Source organism: Megascapheus bottae, chromosome 17 (genome assembly GCF_031878675.1).
Source record: "Megascapheus bottae isolate mThoBot1 chromosome 17, mThoBot2.hap1, whole genome shotgun sequence".
NCBI lineage: Eukaryota > Metazoa > Chordata > Mammalia > Rodentia > Geomyidae > Megascapheus > Megascapheus bottae.
The window spans coordinates 14,942,183-14,959,997 of NC_143525.1; the positions used below are offsets into that span (position 1 = coordinate 14,942,183).

Below are 17,815 nucleotides of genomic sequence, written 5' to 3' on the forward strand. Positions count from 1 at the left end.
ATAGACCTTTTCTGCTGGATATCAGATAATAATATTCTCGATTTTGATTGGCCATGGTCAGATAAAAATACATATCCTTTAGGGATCCAAATACATCCCTGTTAATATCTTCAAGAATAACAATTACCTGCATCTTCCGATAGAGCACAAAGCAATGGGATCGCCCACCACAGCAACCAGGGATTGTGCTCTTGTGATGGCAGTGTTAAGGAGCTTATAGTTAGATAAAAAACCATAATCCAAGTCCTCTGTGGAATCTTCCAAAAGTTGCTCTTTCTTTTTAATTGGTGCCTGCTTATGTTTACAAGTATGTCTTGTACGTACTGTGCTAAGAAACAAAACTCTGAATTGCTTTCCTACAAAAAAGAAAAAATGGGAAGAGATGAAGTTGTCATTATGAATCACTAATATAATAATAACATTGCATTTTTTATATGTACTTGCTTTAACAGATGTTGACAAAGATATACGGAGACTAAAATCCTTTGCACTGTTGGTAGGCAAGTCAAATCATACAGCTACTTTAGAAAATAGTGTAGCAGGATAGCCCTCAAAAAAAAAAAAAATGTCAACATAGCATTATCATAAGGCTCCTTTCTGGGTATCCACCCAGAGGCACAGAAACAAAAGTCCTAATTTGGACATCCATACTCATAGCAGCAATGACTTATTCAGCTTTAAAAAGGCATGAAATTCTGACACATGCTACAATATAGATGACCTTGAAGACATTATGGCAGTGAAATCAGCCAGTCACCAAAGAAGAAATGCAAATCTAAGATCTGAAATCCTAAAACACTGCTGATCCCAAGCACTTCAAGTAAGTGCCTGGGATATGTACTCAATAAATCCATTTGTCCAAAGTACCTAAAACAGTTAAAATTCAGAGAGACAGGAAGTAGAATGGTGGTTGCCAGAGGTTATGGAAGGAAGAATGAAAAGTAAAAGGGGTACAGTTTCAATGTAGGAAGATTAAGGAAATTCTGAGGAAGGACTCACTACTTTTGAGTGCTAAAGTGGGAGCTTTTATATTATATACATTACACTGCACTATCCTCTCACCAAAAAAACATTTCAAATGTTTCTGCCAAGTTTGTGTGGGGGAGGGAGGGGGTATGGGGGAAGAGTCATGAGGCTTGAACTCTGGGCCTGGGCACTGTCCCAGAGCTCTTCAGCTCAAGGCTACCACCCTACTTCCTGGAGCCATGGTCCCCTTCCTGGTGATTAACTGGAGATAAAAGTCTCAAGGTCTTTAGTGCCCGGGCTGGCTTTGAACCACAATCCTCAGATCTTAGCCTCCCGAGTAGCTAGGATGACAGGAATGAGTCACAGCACCCAGTCTTCTGCCAACTTTTGAAGTTAACTCTACCACCAGATTCTATCAACAAAAAGACCCTTCCAGGGCCGTCAGTTTGGCCTAGTGGTAGAGTGCTTGCCTAGCATGCACAAAGACCCAGCTTTGATTCCTCTGTACCACATACATAGAAAAAAGCCAGAAGTGGTACTGTAGCTCAAGTGGTAGAGCTCCAGCCTTGAGAAAACCCAAGGTCAGTGCTCAGGCCCTGAGCTCAAGGCCCAGGACTGGGGGGAGGAAGAAAAAAAAAAAAAAAGAACCTTCCCTGAAGCAGGGTTCATCACTCAGCCTCGAGCCAACCTTTGCCAAAATGGCTGATTCCCTAAGAAAATGCTCTAGAGGCGAAGTGGCATTTCTTTTGTTATGTTCTATTTGTAGTAATCTGCATACAGGTGCTCTTGTCTTATGACAAGTCTCCAAATATTTTTTAAGAAGTTTTAAGGTTAGCCCTTTAATCTTCCCTAGGCCAAAACAATATTTGTTTCAATCACTCCTAATGCTCATTCTGTTTTTTTGACTGTTTAAAAAGAAAGAAAAGGGGAGGGGGAGAGAGGAAACTAAGATTAAAAATCAAATGTGAATATTCCTTAAGGTATATGAATCTGAATAACTTAATTTATCCTAATACTTACCTTGTACATTGAGCACCCTTTCCACATTAACATCAGATAGTCTCTTTTTCCGAAGCTCAGCTCGTATCCTAAACACTTGATCGGCATATGGAGTCACCACACCAATACTGCCATCATCTAACTTCCCCCATGCTACTGGCCACTTCCTTCTTAACTCTTCTACACGTTCTACCACTTCAAATACCTTTAAACAAACACATACATGGTAAAGTTATCATCAGCATTTACACAAAGAATATGGTAACTGAAATAGATTTATGTGAACACACAAAGAAAAACAAATATTCAAACAGTAATGTTCTATAATAATGCAAAGAATGGGGGAAAAATCAGAGACAATAACTGGCAGCTAGCCTCATCCTTCTGCTTTGGGAGAAAAAGAGATAGGAAAGCAGAAAAGCAAGTCTCCACCTCCCAGTGCTTCTTGGTACACTTCCTACAGATGAGGTCAATGAAACTAGCCAACCAGAAGATCCCTGTCATGTACCAATGAGTCCCAAGTCCTCTCCCACTGACATAACCAGCAGACCAACTAATAACTATCAATTGACACCAAACTCAGGCAGGACAAGAAAAAATTTTGATCAGATCAGAGCCAGACTTGCAGAATTCACTGCCTTCCTGAGGCACAAATTCAGCCACCCAATTTCATTACCTTTGCAACAAAGGAACACCACAATTTATACAATTAAATTTTTTGGATCCTGCTTATTAGATTCATGATAGTGATTTTATAATAGTTCCTTTTTCTTTTTCCTATGGATGTTAGTGGGGATAAAAACAAGGGTTCCTCAGGAAGTTTGGCCCAGTGGTAGAGTGTTTGCCTAGCATGCACAAAGACCAGGGTTCAATTCCTCAGTATCACATACATAGAAAAAAGCCTGAAGTCATGTTGTGGCTCAAGTGGTAGAGTTCTAGTCTGAGAAAACCCAAGGATAGTGCTCAGGCCCTGAATTCAAGCCCCAGGGCTAGCAAAAAAGAAAAATAACAGTTCTTTTAAAATCTTTTCAAGGCTTCGAGGATTAGTGGATAGGAAGTCATTTCCATTCCATTCCCAGATACAAACTCAATGAATGACAGAGTTAAGACTAGAGTTGTGCTATTGATATGACACAACAGCAAGTGTATCAAATGCACAAACTGCTAAAGGATGCTGAAGAGCAACCTGGACTAACAACCGATCAGTATTCTCAGTAAAAGGAATGAGAAAGATGCAGCTGAGTTTACTGCAATAAAATTTTTTTTAAAAAAAATCTGCATGGGGCCGGGAGTTTGGCCTAGTGGTTAAAGTGCTTGCCTAGCATGCTTGAAGACCCGGGTTTGATTCCTCGGTACCACATACATAGAAAAAAGCCGGAAGTGGTGCTGAGGCTCAAGTGGTAGAGCTCTAGCCTTGAGAAAACCCAAGGACAGTGCTCAGGCCCTGAGCTCAAGCCCAGGACTGGCAAAAAAAAACAAACAAACAAACAAAAAAAAAACAAAAAAAATCTGCACTTAGGGCCGAGAGTTTGGCCTAGTGGTAGAGTGCTTGCCTATCATGCACGAAGACCCGGGTTTGATTCCTTGGTGCCACATACATACAAAAAAGCCAAAAATAAATAAATAAATAAATAAAATCTGCATTTAGGGGCTTGGAGTTTGGCCTAGTGGTAGAGTGCTTGCCTAGCATGCACGAAGACCCAGGTTCGATTCCTCGGCGCCACATACATAGAAAAAAGCCAGAAGTGGTGCTGAGGCTCAAGTGGTAGAGCTCTAGCCTTGAGAAAGTCCAAGGACAGTGCTCAGTCCCTGAGCTCAAGCTCAGGACTGGCAAAAAAAAAAAAAAAAAAATTGCATTTACCCCTATGTTTAGGTAACAGTAAAGGAAACTTGAGAAATTTTTCAACACACACACATGCATTCTAGTCAACATAAAACATAGATTCAGAATGGCGGTGGTGAGAGGCCTGACCATCTGGTCAAAATTTAGACTTTAGGGACTAATGAAAGAAGACAGAAATCCTTTATTCAAGGAATTCTCCAGCATCTCAGTATAAAAAGTGGGAAGTAAGGCTTTCCAGTAGTAATTGTTATCACTCACCTCTATTTTTATTTGTTTTGTTTTTGTTGGTTGTAGGGCTTGAACGCTGGTTCAAGCTGTCGCTGAGCTCTTCAGCAAAATGTTATCGCTCTACCACTTGAGCCACACAGCACCACTTCTAGTTTGGGAGATAAGAGTCTCATGGACTTTCATGGCTGGGCTAGCTTTGAACCATGATTCTCAGATCTCAGCCTCCTGAGTAGCTAGGATTACAGGTGTGACCCACCAGCACCCAGCTACTCACCTCTATCTTTAGAGAAGTAGTTCAGTGGCCAATTTCCCTCTGTATAATTCTCTTCCAGCATACTGGAAGTGAAGATATTTCAGGTAGTTTCTACAATTGCTAAACACCGGCAAATCATAGTATCTGGAGTTTTATACTATAAAAAGCCTATACTGAGCACCTTGCAGTACATGTGCAGGGCTTTTCCCTACCCCATCTCATGTCACACAAGGAAGATCTTGGAAGTCAGTGGGCAGAATGTGGCTCTCTTTTCCTGCTCTACTTTGTACTATATGACAGCTGATCTGATAAGGTTTGGTAGTCCGATGGCAGTTGTGAACTTCCCAGGAACAGGAACCTTCCCCTGGTCTCCATACAAAAGATCCACACCAGGTGGAGGTGGTGGCAGCAGCTAGATTAGACACAACCCACACACGCACATGCATGCACGCACATGTGTGTACATGTGTTCCCATGCACACATGCCTACTCTAGGACTCAACAGTAGATCTGAGCTAACAAAATAAGTAAATACAAAGATAGAGACTATATAATCTGAAGAACTAGAAGAAAAATAATAAAGAAAAATTAGCATTAAGCTCACTAACATACACAGAAGGAGTAAAACCAGAAAGAGAAGAAAAACAGAGCTTAAAAAATGTCTAGGTGGCTGGGAGTTTGGCCCAGTGGTAGAGTGCTTGCCTAGCAATTCCTGGGTACCACATACAATTAAAAAAAACAATAACACCTGGAAATGGTGCTGTGGATCAAGTGGTAGAGTGCTAGCCTTGAGAAAGCCCAAGAACAGTGCTCAGGCCCTGAGTTCAAGCCCCAGGATTGGCAAAAAAAAAAGTCTAGGGCTATGGGCTGGGGCTGGGAGCATGGCCTAGTAGTAGAGTGCTTGCACAAAGCCCTGGGTTCAATTCCTCAGTACCACATACACAGAAATGGCTAGAAGTGGCTCAAGTAGTATAGCACTAGTCTTGAGAAAGCCCAAGGGCAGTGCTCAGGTCCTGAGTTCAAGCCCCTGGAGTAGCAAAAAAAAAAAAAAAAATGTCTAGAGCTGGGGATATGGCTCCTACCTAGCAGGTGTAAGGTGCAAGGTCTTCAGTATAAAACAAAAAAGAAATTAAAATAAAAATTTTTAGAAACCAAAAAAGCTGAGCACTGGTGGCTCACATCTATAATTGTAGCTACTCAGGAGACTGAGTACTGCATATTGAGTAGTACTAAGTATTATATAGTGTGAGGACTGAGCTTGAAGTCAGCTCAGGCAAGAAAGTCTGTCAGACTCTTACATCAAATAAACTATTCAGAAAAAGCCTAAAGTGGACTGAAATAGTAGAGAGTATCCTTGAGCAAAAAGAAGTTCAGGGAGAGTGCCCAGGCCCTGAGTTCAAGCCCCAGGACTGGCAAAAAAAAGAAAAAAGAAAAAAGCCAATGTCTATAAACATTTTACTGTCCAAACATGCCTAGACTGGTATTCCCCTCCAGTCAGCTTTTACATCCTGTATAAAGAGCTCCTAAGGCAATCATGGGATCCAAGAAATGTGAATGCTGTGCTCTGGTGGAGTTCAAGATCATTTGAAATTTACAAGTCAAACTTTTTTTTTGTTTGGAGACAATATTAATTATGTTGCCCAGAACCTAAAACTCACGATTCTCCTTTCTCCGCCTCCTGAATGAGTGCTAGGATTACTAATATGCACCACCATCCCTGGCCAACCTTTGTCTTCTTACTGTGAAAAAAACATGTTTATCTAAAAAATTTGAGTACATTCAAAAGTCCAGGAAGATGTGCTTTATGAATTTTATAGAATATAGTTTTCCTGGAAAACAGTTCACTGTGAAGGAACAAGTAACCCAGGTTGAGAAACTGAGCCTCTGGCAAACATCAACTCTACCTCAGGATCAATGTTACTTAGGACTCAGCTATGATCCTGGTGCTAAGTAGGACCATCGAGCCTTCTGAATTTGAAGTCTTTCTTGTCCCTCTCCAACCTGAGTTCTAAAACAACAAACAAGATCCCTGGAATAATTTCCAGTATTTCCAATAGTTACAGAAAAATTTACCTTTTCCTAAAATTAAATGGCATGGACTAATGAAAATACCACGTTCCTTAGCCATGGTCTAGGATTTTCTCAAGAGGTTCTGATTGTTTTCTTGTATTGACTTCTAACTATAGCTCTCTGATCAATTTTAAAAGGGAAAGTTACTATTACATAATAAAAGTCATTTCTTTGTAAACAAAATGCAGAGAGACAGCAAAGATCAGAAAATAGGAAAGTCCCCTAAAGACAACCATGCAATTTAGACTCCTGAGTTTCTTCATGCCCCTTGTAAAAACTAAAACCTTGACCATAAAGCTTCTGGCCTGCTGGCCCCTATAGGCCACCATGATTTTTTATTGTTGCCTAGTAGGGCTTTTTCCCCACATTTTCCCCAAAAGACAGGGATTGGAAAAGAGTTACATGTCAGTTGGAAGATATGATGGTACAGCAACTCATCATTTGCTGTGTGACCATCCAGATCACTGGATCTCTGTAACACAGGACTCAATATAATACTTACAGGCCAAGAGTGTGGCCTAGTGGTAGAGTGCCTATCTAGCATGCACAAAGCCCGGGTTTGATACGTTGGTACCACATATACAGAAAAGGCCAGAAGTGGTGCTATAACTTAAGGGGTACAGTGCTAGCCTTGAGAAAATCCAAGGACAGTGCCCAGGCCCTGAGTTCAAGCCCCAGGACTGGCAAAAATAAATGAATAAATAATACTTCCTTTGATTATGTACTGTAAAATTTAACAAGTCTAGATGTCTATACCAATAGTAATCTATAAAAGAATATTAGCTTCTTTAAAAATAAAATCTTGGGGGGCCAGGAGTTTAGTCAATGCTTGCCCAGCATGCATGAAAACCCAGGTTCTATTCCTCGGTATGACATACATAGCAAAAAGCCAGAAGTGGTAGAGATCTAGCCTTGAGAAAGCCCAAGGACAGGTGCCCAGGCCGTGAGTTCAAGGCCCAGGACTGGCAAAATAAATAAATAAATAAAATCTTATATTTTATCATTAAGATAAGAAGCAAATCAGTTTAGTTCCTGAAGGACATTCATCTATAAGCCAAGTATGAGAAAGCATAAAATTTTACATATTACTCCTTATAAAGGAAACCAATAATATATTATCAATGCAAAACTTTGAATGAATGAATGCTAAGGAAAATCCTACCATGTGACTGGGAAAGCAATTTACACAAAAAATGCTAATGTACCTCTGCATTATTATAAAAAGCTGTGCTATTTTTTTCCTGTACATCTTCTCCTCTTGCTGTGAAGAATGTTAGAGGGTAGAAATCCTTATGTGCTGGTTGTTTTCCACTGGCCATCAGCTTACCCTCATAGAAGAGCTCAGAGGTATAACTGCACAGAAAGAAAAGAGGAAAAAGAGTTATTTATCACCTTAATTAATCTCAACACATACACACAAAGTCACTAATCCTAAAAATACTACTTTGCATTCACGATTAATTTTTGTCCAAAGATGCAATACTTATCACAGAAGTTTTTAAGATTTTTGGTTTTTTTCTTGTGCCGAGAACAGAACCCAAGGCCTTATATATGTAGATACATGTATCATCCCTGAGCTCTTCCCATAGCTCCAAGCACAGAAAGTGTACAATAATTTCTCCAAAAATAATGATAGGAGTAACAATAGCAAAGGGTTCTGGAATACTACTGTTAAAATGGATTGATTTTGGTCAAATAGGAAAATACAGAAAGAAATGACACAGTTCAATAGTGGCTGAGATTTTTGCTCTTGGAGAAAATTTGCTACCCAGTATGGTTCTTCCAGTTACTATGTACTTCTCCATTTGTGGGCCACTTGGTAACTTTTTGGTTAACAATGGACCTCATATTTGATGGTGTTCCTATCACAACACCAGCACACTGCATTCCTCATGTATCCGTGATGATGCTGGGGTAAAACTTCCTGTACACAGTTGAAGAGAAGTAAAGCCTATACAAATATGTACAGTACATTATACTTGAAGACAATCAATGACTACTACTCTTTCTGGATACATTTTATCACCTTTCTAATATCCATACTTCTTCTTACACTTGTAGAATGATATGCTACGCTGACTGTAAAATATTGCTATGCTATCCCAAGAGCACCACATCTCTAAATGCACGGAAAAATCAAGATAACTTAATGACCTACTCCGTTTAAGTTTCTGTACATGCACACTACATAGTGCAGCAGGGCTGCAGTACATTCAAGTCTCCCACTGTAACAAGCAGTTATTTTACTCTAGAAGACGCCATCTAGGCTGCAGCAAATGATTGGGTCACATCCTGAGATACTAGTAATGTTTTATCTGTTCAACTGTTTTCAGTAATACCTAAAAATGATTTCCATATGGCTGACGTGGTTGATACTATTAAATTATATCAAGCTTGTAAAAAGATTAAGTTTCTGGATGGGAGCGTGACCTAGTATTAGAGTGTTTGCCTACTATGCACTAAGCCCTGGTTTTGTTAAAAGCTGGCAATGGTGCTATGTTCAAATGGTAGAGTACTAGCCTTGGGAAAGCCCATGAACAGTGCCCAGACTCTTAGTTCAAGCCCCAGGACTGGCACCAAAAAAAAAGTTTTAAGTTTATGATGGGCTTAATAAATGGAAAGGAGCAAATGAGGCTTCTAGAGTGCCAACAAAAATCTGTTGTTACAAGTGGAAGCCAATACAGGCTGTGTTCAACTAGGATTATCACTGAGCTGTCACATGCTGCTTTTTAAAGATGCATGCTAGATTTAATAGAAGTCTTCAAAAAATCTCATTAATACGTGTCACAGCTTCCCTCTTTCCCTTCCTTTCAGTCTTTTTTAAATATTCTTTATATAACACAGCCACACAGATCATCATAACACCCATCATAACATTTGTTGATATTCTTCAATTATAGCATATAGGTTGTACCTTTACCCACAGAAAAATATTCAGTGCCTTATTTTGTGGAAACTACACACACACACACCAAAAAGAAAAACCACAAAAAACAAAAAACCAAAAACAAAACCTATAGCTCCAACTTTTAAAGTGTTCCTTTAAAATCCTAAAATTAAACATTTGCCAAACTAGGGATTCTACATTATTTGTTGGAAATAGCCTGTCCCTAGTCACCTGGTGCTTTGAGTTCCCTCCCAGAGACCAGGAGAGTGTCAATCAGACAGAGGTCAGGTCACACCTACTTGATGATAGCTTCATGGGAGCGGTAGTTTTCACATAGAAGGATCCTACATGGAAACTCGGCAGGATAATGCTCATAGAGACGATCAAGTAATGAAACATGAAGGTTTCTCTCCCTGGCAAACTCGCTGTAAACAAAAGGACTGAGCTGTAACAGACAAACATACAGAGAAAATTTAACTAAATATGAAACTCACCACACCAAAATCAATCAATTATTTAAAATAAGGAGTGCAGGCTACATGTGGTGGTACACAATGATAATCCCAGCACTCTAAAGGTCAAGAATAGCATAAGTTCCAGTCCAGGCTGCCTCAAAAAATATTAATGAATGAATGAGCAAAAATAAGGAATTCATATGACATATAGATTATGATGGTTTTTCTGAGGCACTACGATTTGAACTCAGAGACCCAGTGCTCTATCATTATTAGCCATCTCAACTGTTTTTAAAACTTGTTTTTTTCAAACAGGGTCTCCCTTTTGCCTCTGATTGTAATTCTCCTATCTCTGCTGTCCAAATAGATGGGATTATATAGCTGTGTATCTCCATGCTTGGGTTGTTTTTACAGATCTTTATGCCAAGACTGGTCTCAAATCTCAATAGCCCTATCTGTCATTCATACTGAATGGATTATAGGCATGTATCCCTATTCCTGACCCTAAGCAATTACTTTGAATAAGTAACAAAATAACATTCTAGATCTCAAGGTATAAGAAGCCATTCAAGATTATACCTTTTACTGCAAAAGAACAAATTAAGCTACTTTAGGCAAAGGAAAAAAAGCAGAATTTGCTAATTTACATTCCCTTCTTTCCTAGCTGTCTTGACATACTGTAGGTGCAATCTTAATCAACTATGGCAGAAAAAGAAGTCTAAATTGCCACTTTGTAAAATAGAGATACCTTAAAGAAAATCTGTGTTTCTCTTTCTTATACATAGGTGTGAAATCTGACTAGTCTTTGAAACTGACTATAATTGTAATTAGGCACTTGTTTTCTAGACATCAAAAAATTAACCCTTCATGAAAACAGATTTTAGAGGCAGAAATGGAGACTTGTTGAAAGCATAATTCAAATTTTATTCTCTAAGTTGGGCACCAGTGGCTCACACCTGTAATCCTAGCTACTCAGGAGGCTGAGAACTGAGGATCAAGGTTCAAAGCCAGCCTGGGCAAGAGACAGTAAGACTCTCATTTCCAATGAACTACCAGAAAACCGGAAGTGGCATTATGGCTCGAGTGGTAGAGCACTAGCCTTGAGCTGAAGAGCTCAAGGGACAGCACCCAGGCCCATAGTTCAAGACCCATCACCAAAAAAAAAATTACACACACACACACACACACACACGCATAAAATTCTCTCAGAAAAAGTACTGTGGGGCATGGCAAAGTAAAAGAGCATTTGTTAGCAAGTGGAAGCTCTAGTTCAATCCCAACATGTAAGAAAAGGAAAAGAAAGAGGGGTGGGGTGGTGATGAAAAGTGGCTTAGAGGAACAGCATGCATGTTTAGCATGCATGAGGCCTTGATTCAATCCTGAGTACCAGACAGAAAAAGAAAAGTTGAGTATTCAGACTATAAAAAAAAAAAGTCCGGCGTGGGGGTTCATGCCTATAATTCCAGCTACTCAGGAGACTAAGATCTGAGGATCAAGGTTCAAAGCCTGCCTGGGCAGAAACCCCTAGAAAATGGGGAGTGGGGCTTGGCTCAAGGGTGGGATGGTAGCCTTGAGCTGAATAGCTCAGGGATAGGGCCCAGTTGAGTTCAAGCCCCATGACCACCCCCCCCAAAAAAAACAGAAAAATTTCAAGACTGTGAGTGTAGCCTAGTGGTAGTGTGCTTGTCCAGCATGCATAAAGTCCTGAGTTCTAAACCTCAGTACTACATACACAGGAAAAGCTGGAAGTGGTGCTGTGGCTCAAGTGGTAGAGTGCTAACCTTGAGCTAAGAAGCTCAGGGACAGTGCCAAGGCCCTGAGTTTAAGCGCCAGGACTGGCACAAAAAATAAATAATAAAAATTTAAAAACAAACTTCAAGTTAATAACCTAACCTGGTAAGATTCTTGTTAGTACTCATGTATCCAAAGAAAGAAGGAAAAAAAAGAGAATAGTTTTTCTTCAGAATTATCAGTATTTTCACTATTAGTACATTAGAAATACAACACAATCTCATAGGAAAAGGAGACCTCATTTTGTCTCTCTGTGCCCTGGACTCCTCTCATATTTTCACTTGTCTTCTGATAAACCTCTGGCAAAGCAAAGGAAGACTACTGCCCCCTTTCGGATCCCAGGCTGAGATGAGCATCATGGAAAGCAAATGAAGACTGTCCTTGAGACTAGCAAGTGCAAATAAATGCAGAGTGCCGCTTTCTGAACACCAGGAAGACTGTGCTGTTCGAAGCCCTTCAGCACTTTTTTGTGTTTTCCCCTGCTACTGACAGGACAAAGGCCACCCAAAAACCAGCCTTCCCAATGTGCTACACTGTTTTCATGTGGGATGCACAGCCAAACCTGGCTCTTGAGACCCTAAAAGCCAGGTTTCTACTCTGGTACTCTAGTAACAACAGGATGTGTTAGAAAATAGAATATTAAAAGTTAAAAGTTACTTTTAAGACAATATTTGGCAGGGCACTTACCTGCATGTGATCACCAGCCAAAACAATCCGAGTATTTTTAGCTGCTAATGCTAGAGGCATAATGGTTTCACACTCCATGGCCTGGGCAGCTTCATCTAACAGGATGTGTGTAAAGAACCCTAGAAAGAACAGTGGAAAGACAGTGAAGTGTATTACAGCAGCAAAAATGGCAGGCATTGGTTCTGAGTCTACTAAGCAAAGACTTTACTTTTATTAATTTAAGAGTTATCTAATGAGTATTTTTAAGGCCCATCCTCAATTAGATAATCATCAATGTAAGTCAACACTAAAAAATAGTTCTTTAGGTAGTTAAATAGCTTTTTGACTTAACAGATATGTAAATTTATCTGGTTCAAACCACTCAAAGGCCAGCAGTTAAATCAGTATATATAGAAAAGATTATGGAGCTGGGCACCTGTGGCTCACACCTGCAATCCTAACTACTCAGGAGGCTGAGATCTGAGGATCACAATTTGAAGCCAGTCAGAGCCTGGAAAGTCCATGAGACTCCTATCTCTAATTAAACAACAGCAAACTGGAAGTGGAGCTGTGGTTCATAGTAGCAGAGTGCTACCTTGAGCTGAGAAGCTCAAGAATCATGCCTGGGTACTGTGATTCCACAAAAGATGAAGGAAGGGAGGGAGGGAAAAAGGGAAACAACAAATACTATGGAGGAGAGGGAGGATTAATGGGATTTGAATTCAGGGCCTACATAGATTAATATGTATCTATGACATACAAACCCTTAGCCTAATTTTAATTATGTTCTAAAATCTAAGTGCCAGTGATTGTATACAGAGATTCCCTTCTTAAATACCTGTTTGTTAAACACATCATTTGAAATATAATATAAAAAAATCAATGTTAATAAATTCTTTCCAAGCAATTAGGATTATAGGTATGAGCCACTGGTGCCCAACTAAGAAAGGATTTTTTTTTTTTAAGTGGAGAAATCGACAGCCATGGTGGCTCAGAACTATAACCTAGCTACTTGGGAAGTAGGGACAGACAGGATCATGGATCAAGGCCAACTCTGGCAAAAAGTTAATGAGATGCCATTTCAACAAACAAATTAGGCATGGTGTAATTAGGCTGGCTACATTGGAGGCAATGGTAAGGAGATGACTACCTGCCTAATCCAAAAAGTGAGACCCTATCTGAAAAATAAAGTAAAGCAAAAAGGGTTGGAGTTATGACTCAAATAGTAGAGAAGAGAACAAGGCCATGATGTTAATCCCTTGTACCACAAAAAGGTGAAAAAGATAGAGGCTTTTCACCAAAAGAAAAATATATCTTTTTACTCTATCTGTTAAAATATCAAAAGTACAGTAATAGTAGCTCATAAGTAACTCTACTGAAAGCACGTATACTAGACATTAAAGAATATCATACCCGATATCTAATATAAAGGAAAGAGCTATAACCTAACTTCAACTGACAACAAAGGGTTCTTATTTGTAAACTGATTAATCTGTTTAGGTTCATTTTTCACATACAGACAGATGTCCATTTATACACACACACACACACACACACACACACAGATTAGAAGAAATGTAACGTTGCATGGATATCAGAGAGCATACTTACACAAATCTAAATGCACTATCTGTATGTGTGAGGGAGAGGAAGAGGGGGAAAGGGGAGCAGGAGGAAAGAGAGATCCTTTTGCTGATAGGGGCCACAATGAAGTGGGGGGGGGGGACAGGGAGAACCTATTGCTGATAGGGGCCATAATGAACAAACAAAAAAACAATGTAGGCCGGGAGTGTGGCCTAGTGGTTAAAGTGCTTGCCTAGCATGCATGATGAGCCGGGTTCGATTCCTCGGTACCACATACATAGAAAAAAGCCGGAAGTGGTGCTGAGGCTCAAGTGGTAGAGCTCTGGCCTTGAGAAAAAAATCCAAGGACAGTGCTCAGGCCCTGAGCTCAAGCCCAGGACTTGCAAAAAAAAAAAAAAAAAAAAAAAAAAAAAACCCAAAAAAACAAAAAACAAAAAAAAACAATGTAATCCAAAGACCCAGTAAACATGAGGTGTGGTATTCCATGGTAAACAATGAATGAGATACTGCTTTATAACAAACTTCTACATAAGTAAAAGGAGTACATTCCAAAATATTGATTAAAAATTACAATGCAACTAGTAATAGTATCATGTGCCTATAGTTACAACCACTCAGGAAATTGAGAAGGAAGAATTTCAAGGCCAGGGCTGGTAGTATAGCCTAGTGGTAGAGGGCTTGCCTAGCATGTACAAAGCCCTGGGTTCGATTCCTCGGCAATTACAAACACAGAAAAAGGCAGAAGTAGTGCTGTAACTCACATGGCAGAGCACTAGCCTTGAGCAAAGTGTCCAAGGACAGTGCCCAAGGAGAGTGCGCTCTCGCTCTCTCGCTCTCTCGCTTGCGCGCTCTCTCTCTCTTCTGCCACACACACACACACACACACACGCATAATAAATACAATAATACAGTAAATACATAGGCCTAGAACACAGTCTTGTGTCATCATTATAGAATTATGTATGGCACATTCCTGGGCATGCTGCATATGATACAACTGGAGCACAGTAGGTTTGTTTCCATTAGAATCACTATACCAATTAAGTTATGTAATCTGTTGTGATTCTGCCATGATTACAGGCTCACTAGGCAGTATGAACTTCCAATTCCATTATAAATACAGAACAAACAAGGATGACTATATACATATCATTCATACCATTTTTCCAGTCTAAGATCCTACTGTGGGTTTGGGTTTTTTTTTCCTTTTTGGCCAGTCCTGTGCTTGAACTCAGGAGGAAACATTCATTGTTGGAGCTACTGTTGTAACAGTGCATACAGGAAAGAAGGAAAAGTTCCTTTGCCCCTTAGAAGGGAAAAAGTGACAAAGGAAAAGCCCGATGGCCCAGAGTTTGGCCTAGTGGTAGAGTGTTTGCCTAGCATGCATGAAGACCCAGGTTCGATTCCTCAGTAACAAATACATAAAAAAGCCAGAACTGGTGCTGTGGCTCAAGTGGTAGAGTACTAACCTTGAGGAAAGCCCAAGGACAGTGCTCAGGCCCTGAGTTCAGTCCCCAGGACTGGCAAAAAAAATAAAGATAGAAAAAAGAAAAGAAAAAAAAAAAGAAGGAAAAACAACCCCATCACCACAATGCAACTCCCCAGGTAGGAAAGTAGACCCCATCTTACTGTAATAGCAGAGATCACAGAGTGGAAGTACAAAACTTGCTGGATGTCACTGGCATACAGATGCTTGCTTTCCTGTGAGTCTCTGCAGGAACCTAACTCCTATTTTGATTCCTATTTCCCTGCTACTGAGAATTCAACCTGCCAGGCACTGGTGGCTCACACCTGTAATCCTACTCAAGAGGCTGAGATCTGAGTACTGCCATTTGAAGCTAGCCCAGGCAACAAAGTCCATGGGGCTCTTATCTCTAACTATCACAAAAAGCTGGAAGTGGCAGAGTGATATTCTTGAGCAAAAATGCTCAGGGACAATGCTAGGCCCTGAGTTTAAGCCCCAGGGCCAGCACCAAAAAAGAAAAGAAAGGGGCCGAGAGTTTGGCCTAGTAGTAGAATGCTTTCCTAGCTGGGGGTGGGGGGAGGGAAATGAGGACCAAGACATGAGAAAGGGTATCAATGTATGTGAATTAATGCACCTACTATCTGGCAAATATAATGTAACCCTTCTATTAATTACAATAAAAAATATATGAAAAAAAAAAAAAGAATGCTTTCCTAGCATGCAAGAAGACCCAGGTTCAATTCCTCGGTACCACATACGTAGAAAAAAAGCTGGAAGTGGTGCTGGCGCTCAAGTGGTAGAGCTCTAGCCTTGAGAAAATCCAAGGACAGTGCTCAGGCCCTGAGCTTAAGCTCAAGACTGGCAAAAAAAAAAAAAAAAAATTAGCATTTAACTTCTCTGTATAAAGTTCTAATGCGAATCATCTTTAGGTTGGGAACTTTCTACATCTTCCAGGCTAGCTGCAGTACCAATCACAACCACCCGCCAAAATAAATAGCTGTGGACAAGTGACAGCACAGGGAGCACTGACTCATCTATACCACATGGCATACACAGGACATAATCACATTTTTCTTCCTATTGAACAGAGGCCTGCTTTTGGCTTATTTTTGTTTTGAGGCAGGATCTCATTATGTAGCCCAAACTGGTCTCAAACTCAATCCTCTTGCCTCAGCCTCATGAGAGCTGGAATTACACTCATGGACCACCATGCCTGGCTTGTGTTTGTTCTAAAAGATTAAGAAAAATGACTATATAAACATGGGGCTCAAAACAGAAAAACTGAGACTAATGAAAAATATCTGTTTTCATTAGGTAAATGGAGCTAGGAGTTCATTAGGAACTACATAAATCATAAAGTTGTTGTTGATTATTACTTAAGCTAGAAAAAGCAACTTGAATTAATCAAACTGGCTTAGCTTGAGCCTTAGTTTTCTTATTTATAAAGTAAGCCTTCATAAGATTGATGTAAGAATTAAAGGAAATAAAATATAAACAACATTCAAGGCTAAAGACCTAACTGACTTCCAAAATGTTATGATTCTATACTCAATCTCTTCAAAGTCATTCTTTCTTTCTTACAAATGATCCTAGTTTAGGTAGGTGAAGTTTTTAATCTATGTGGCAAATACATATAATATAATTATAAAGTAATGAGACTGATTGTTAAATGGACATACCAAAATTTACATTTCATATAGTGTTGTTCCAGGCAAAGAAGTCACTTGGGATGAAATATAACTCATTCCAATAATGCTGCCACAGTTCAAAACATTTCTGAACCTCTGCTTTGTAACTGCCCTCACCAGCCAGCTATGAGCTGCATGCACAAGAAAACAGGTCTCATTACATTGGAGGCACATCTCTTTTTCTTATTTCTTTTTAACCCCTAATGGATTTCCCAGGCTAATCAACTACCATACTCATTAGACACATCTCAGCTCTTTGAAGATTTTCAAAAATTATATCTCCCTTTAAAAAAAGAAAGAAAGAAAAGAGAAAAAGAAAAAAGCTGACCACCACTCTTTCCTTTAAGATAAACGGAAGTTTATCAGGAGCCTCCAGGTATCTATATCCTGGGTCAGTTGCCAAGAAAATAATGTGTAGAGACTGGGGACTTGTGTGTTCAAAAGGATTTGTCACAGACTCTAAAAGCAATTCCAAAAGGAGACCAGCAAAAAAATACATTGAGTGAAGTCAACACTATGGTAGTAGCAAATCAGTTTCCTTTTAGTAACTAGTACAAAGCGTTACTACTTTTCCATTGTTAAGCTCTACATATTTACCAGAACTTCTCATCTTATATCTGTATTTAAGTTAGACTGATTTTTACACAGTTCTAGTGTATAAATAAAACAATCTTCCGATCTCACACACAAAAATCTTACCATAATTGTTTCTATAATACAAAAGCAACTTAAGACAAAAATCTGAGAAAACTATAAAAAGCAACACTGCCCAAATTTGAATTCTTTACAGATCTTAATAAGGACCACCACTTGGCCTTCAGAGAAAAGTCAATCAGCAGTCACAAACTGTTTATACTACCGTTGGCAACTTCTTCCCAGTGAAGGGCCATCCAGTGTACATTTTAGACCTTGTAGGCCAG

General features: G+C 39.6%; 1 protein-coding gene across 6 annotated transcripts in view; it reads right to left on the reverse strand.

The window, feature by feature from the left end:
• Helz (helicase with zinc finger) overlaps positions 1 to 17,815 on the reverse strand; it is a 129,940-nt gene that overhangs the window by 35,517 nt on the left and 76,608 nt on the right. For all 6 annotated transcript variants that reach the window (XM_090349892.1, XM_090349896.1, XM_090349891.1 and 3 more), the window contains 5 exons: positions 12,180 to 12,298; positions 9,546 to 9,691; positions 7,565 to 7,712; positions 1,987 to 2,170; positions 128 to 356 (listed from right to left, as the gene is read on the reverse strand). In XM_090349892.1, coding sequence (XP_090206018.1) covers positions 128 to 356; positions 1,987 to 2,170; positions 7,565 to 7,712; positions 9,546 to 9,691; positions 12,180 to 12,298 — 826 coding nt within the window. The remainder of the gene's footprint in view (positions 1 to 127; positions 357 to 1,986; positions 2,171 to 7,564; positions 7,713 to 9,545; positions 9,692 to 12,179; positions 12,299 to 17,815) is intronic.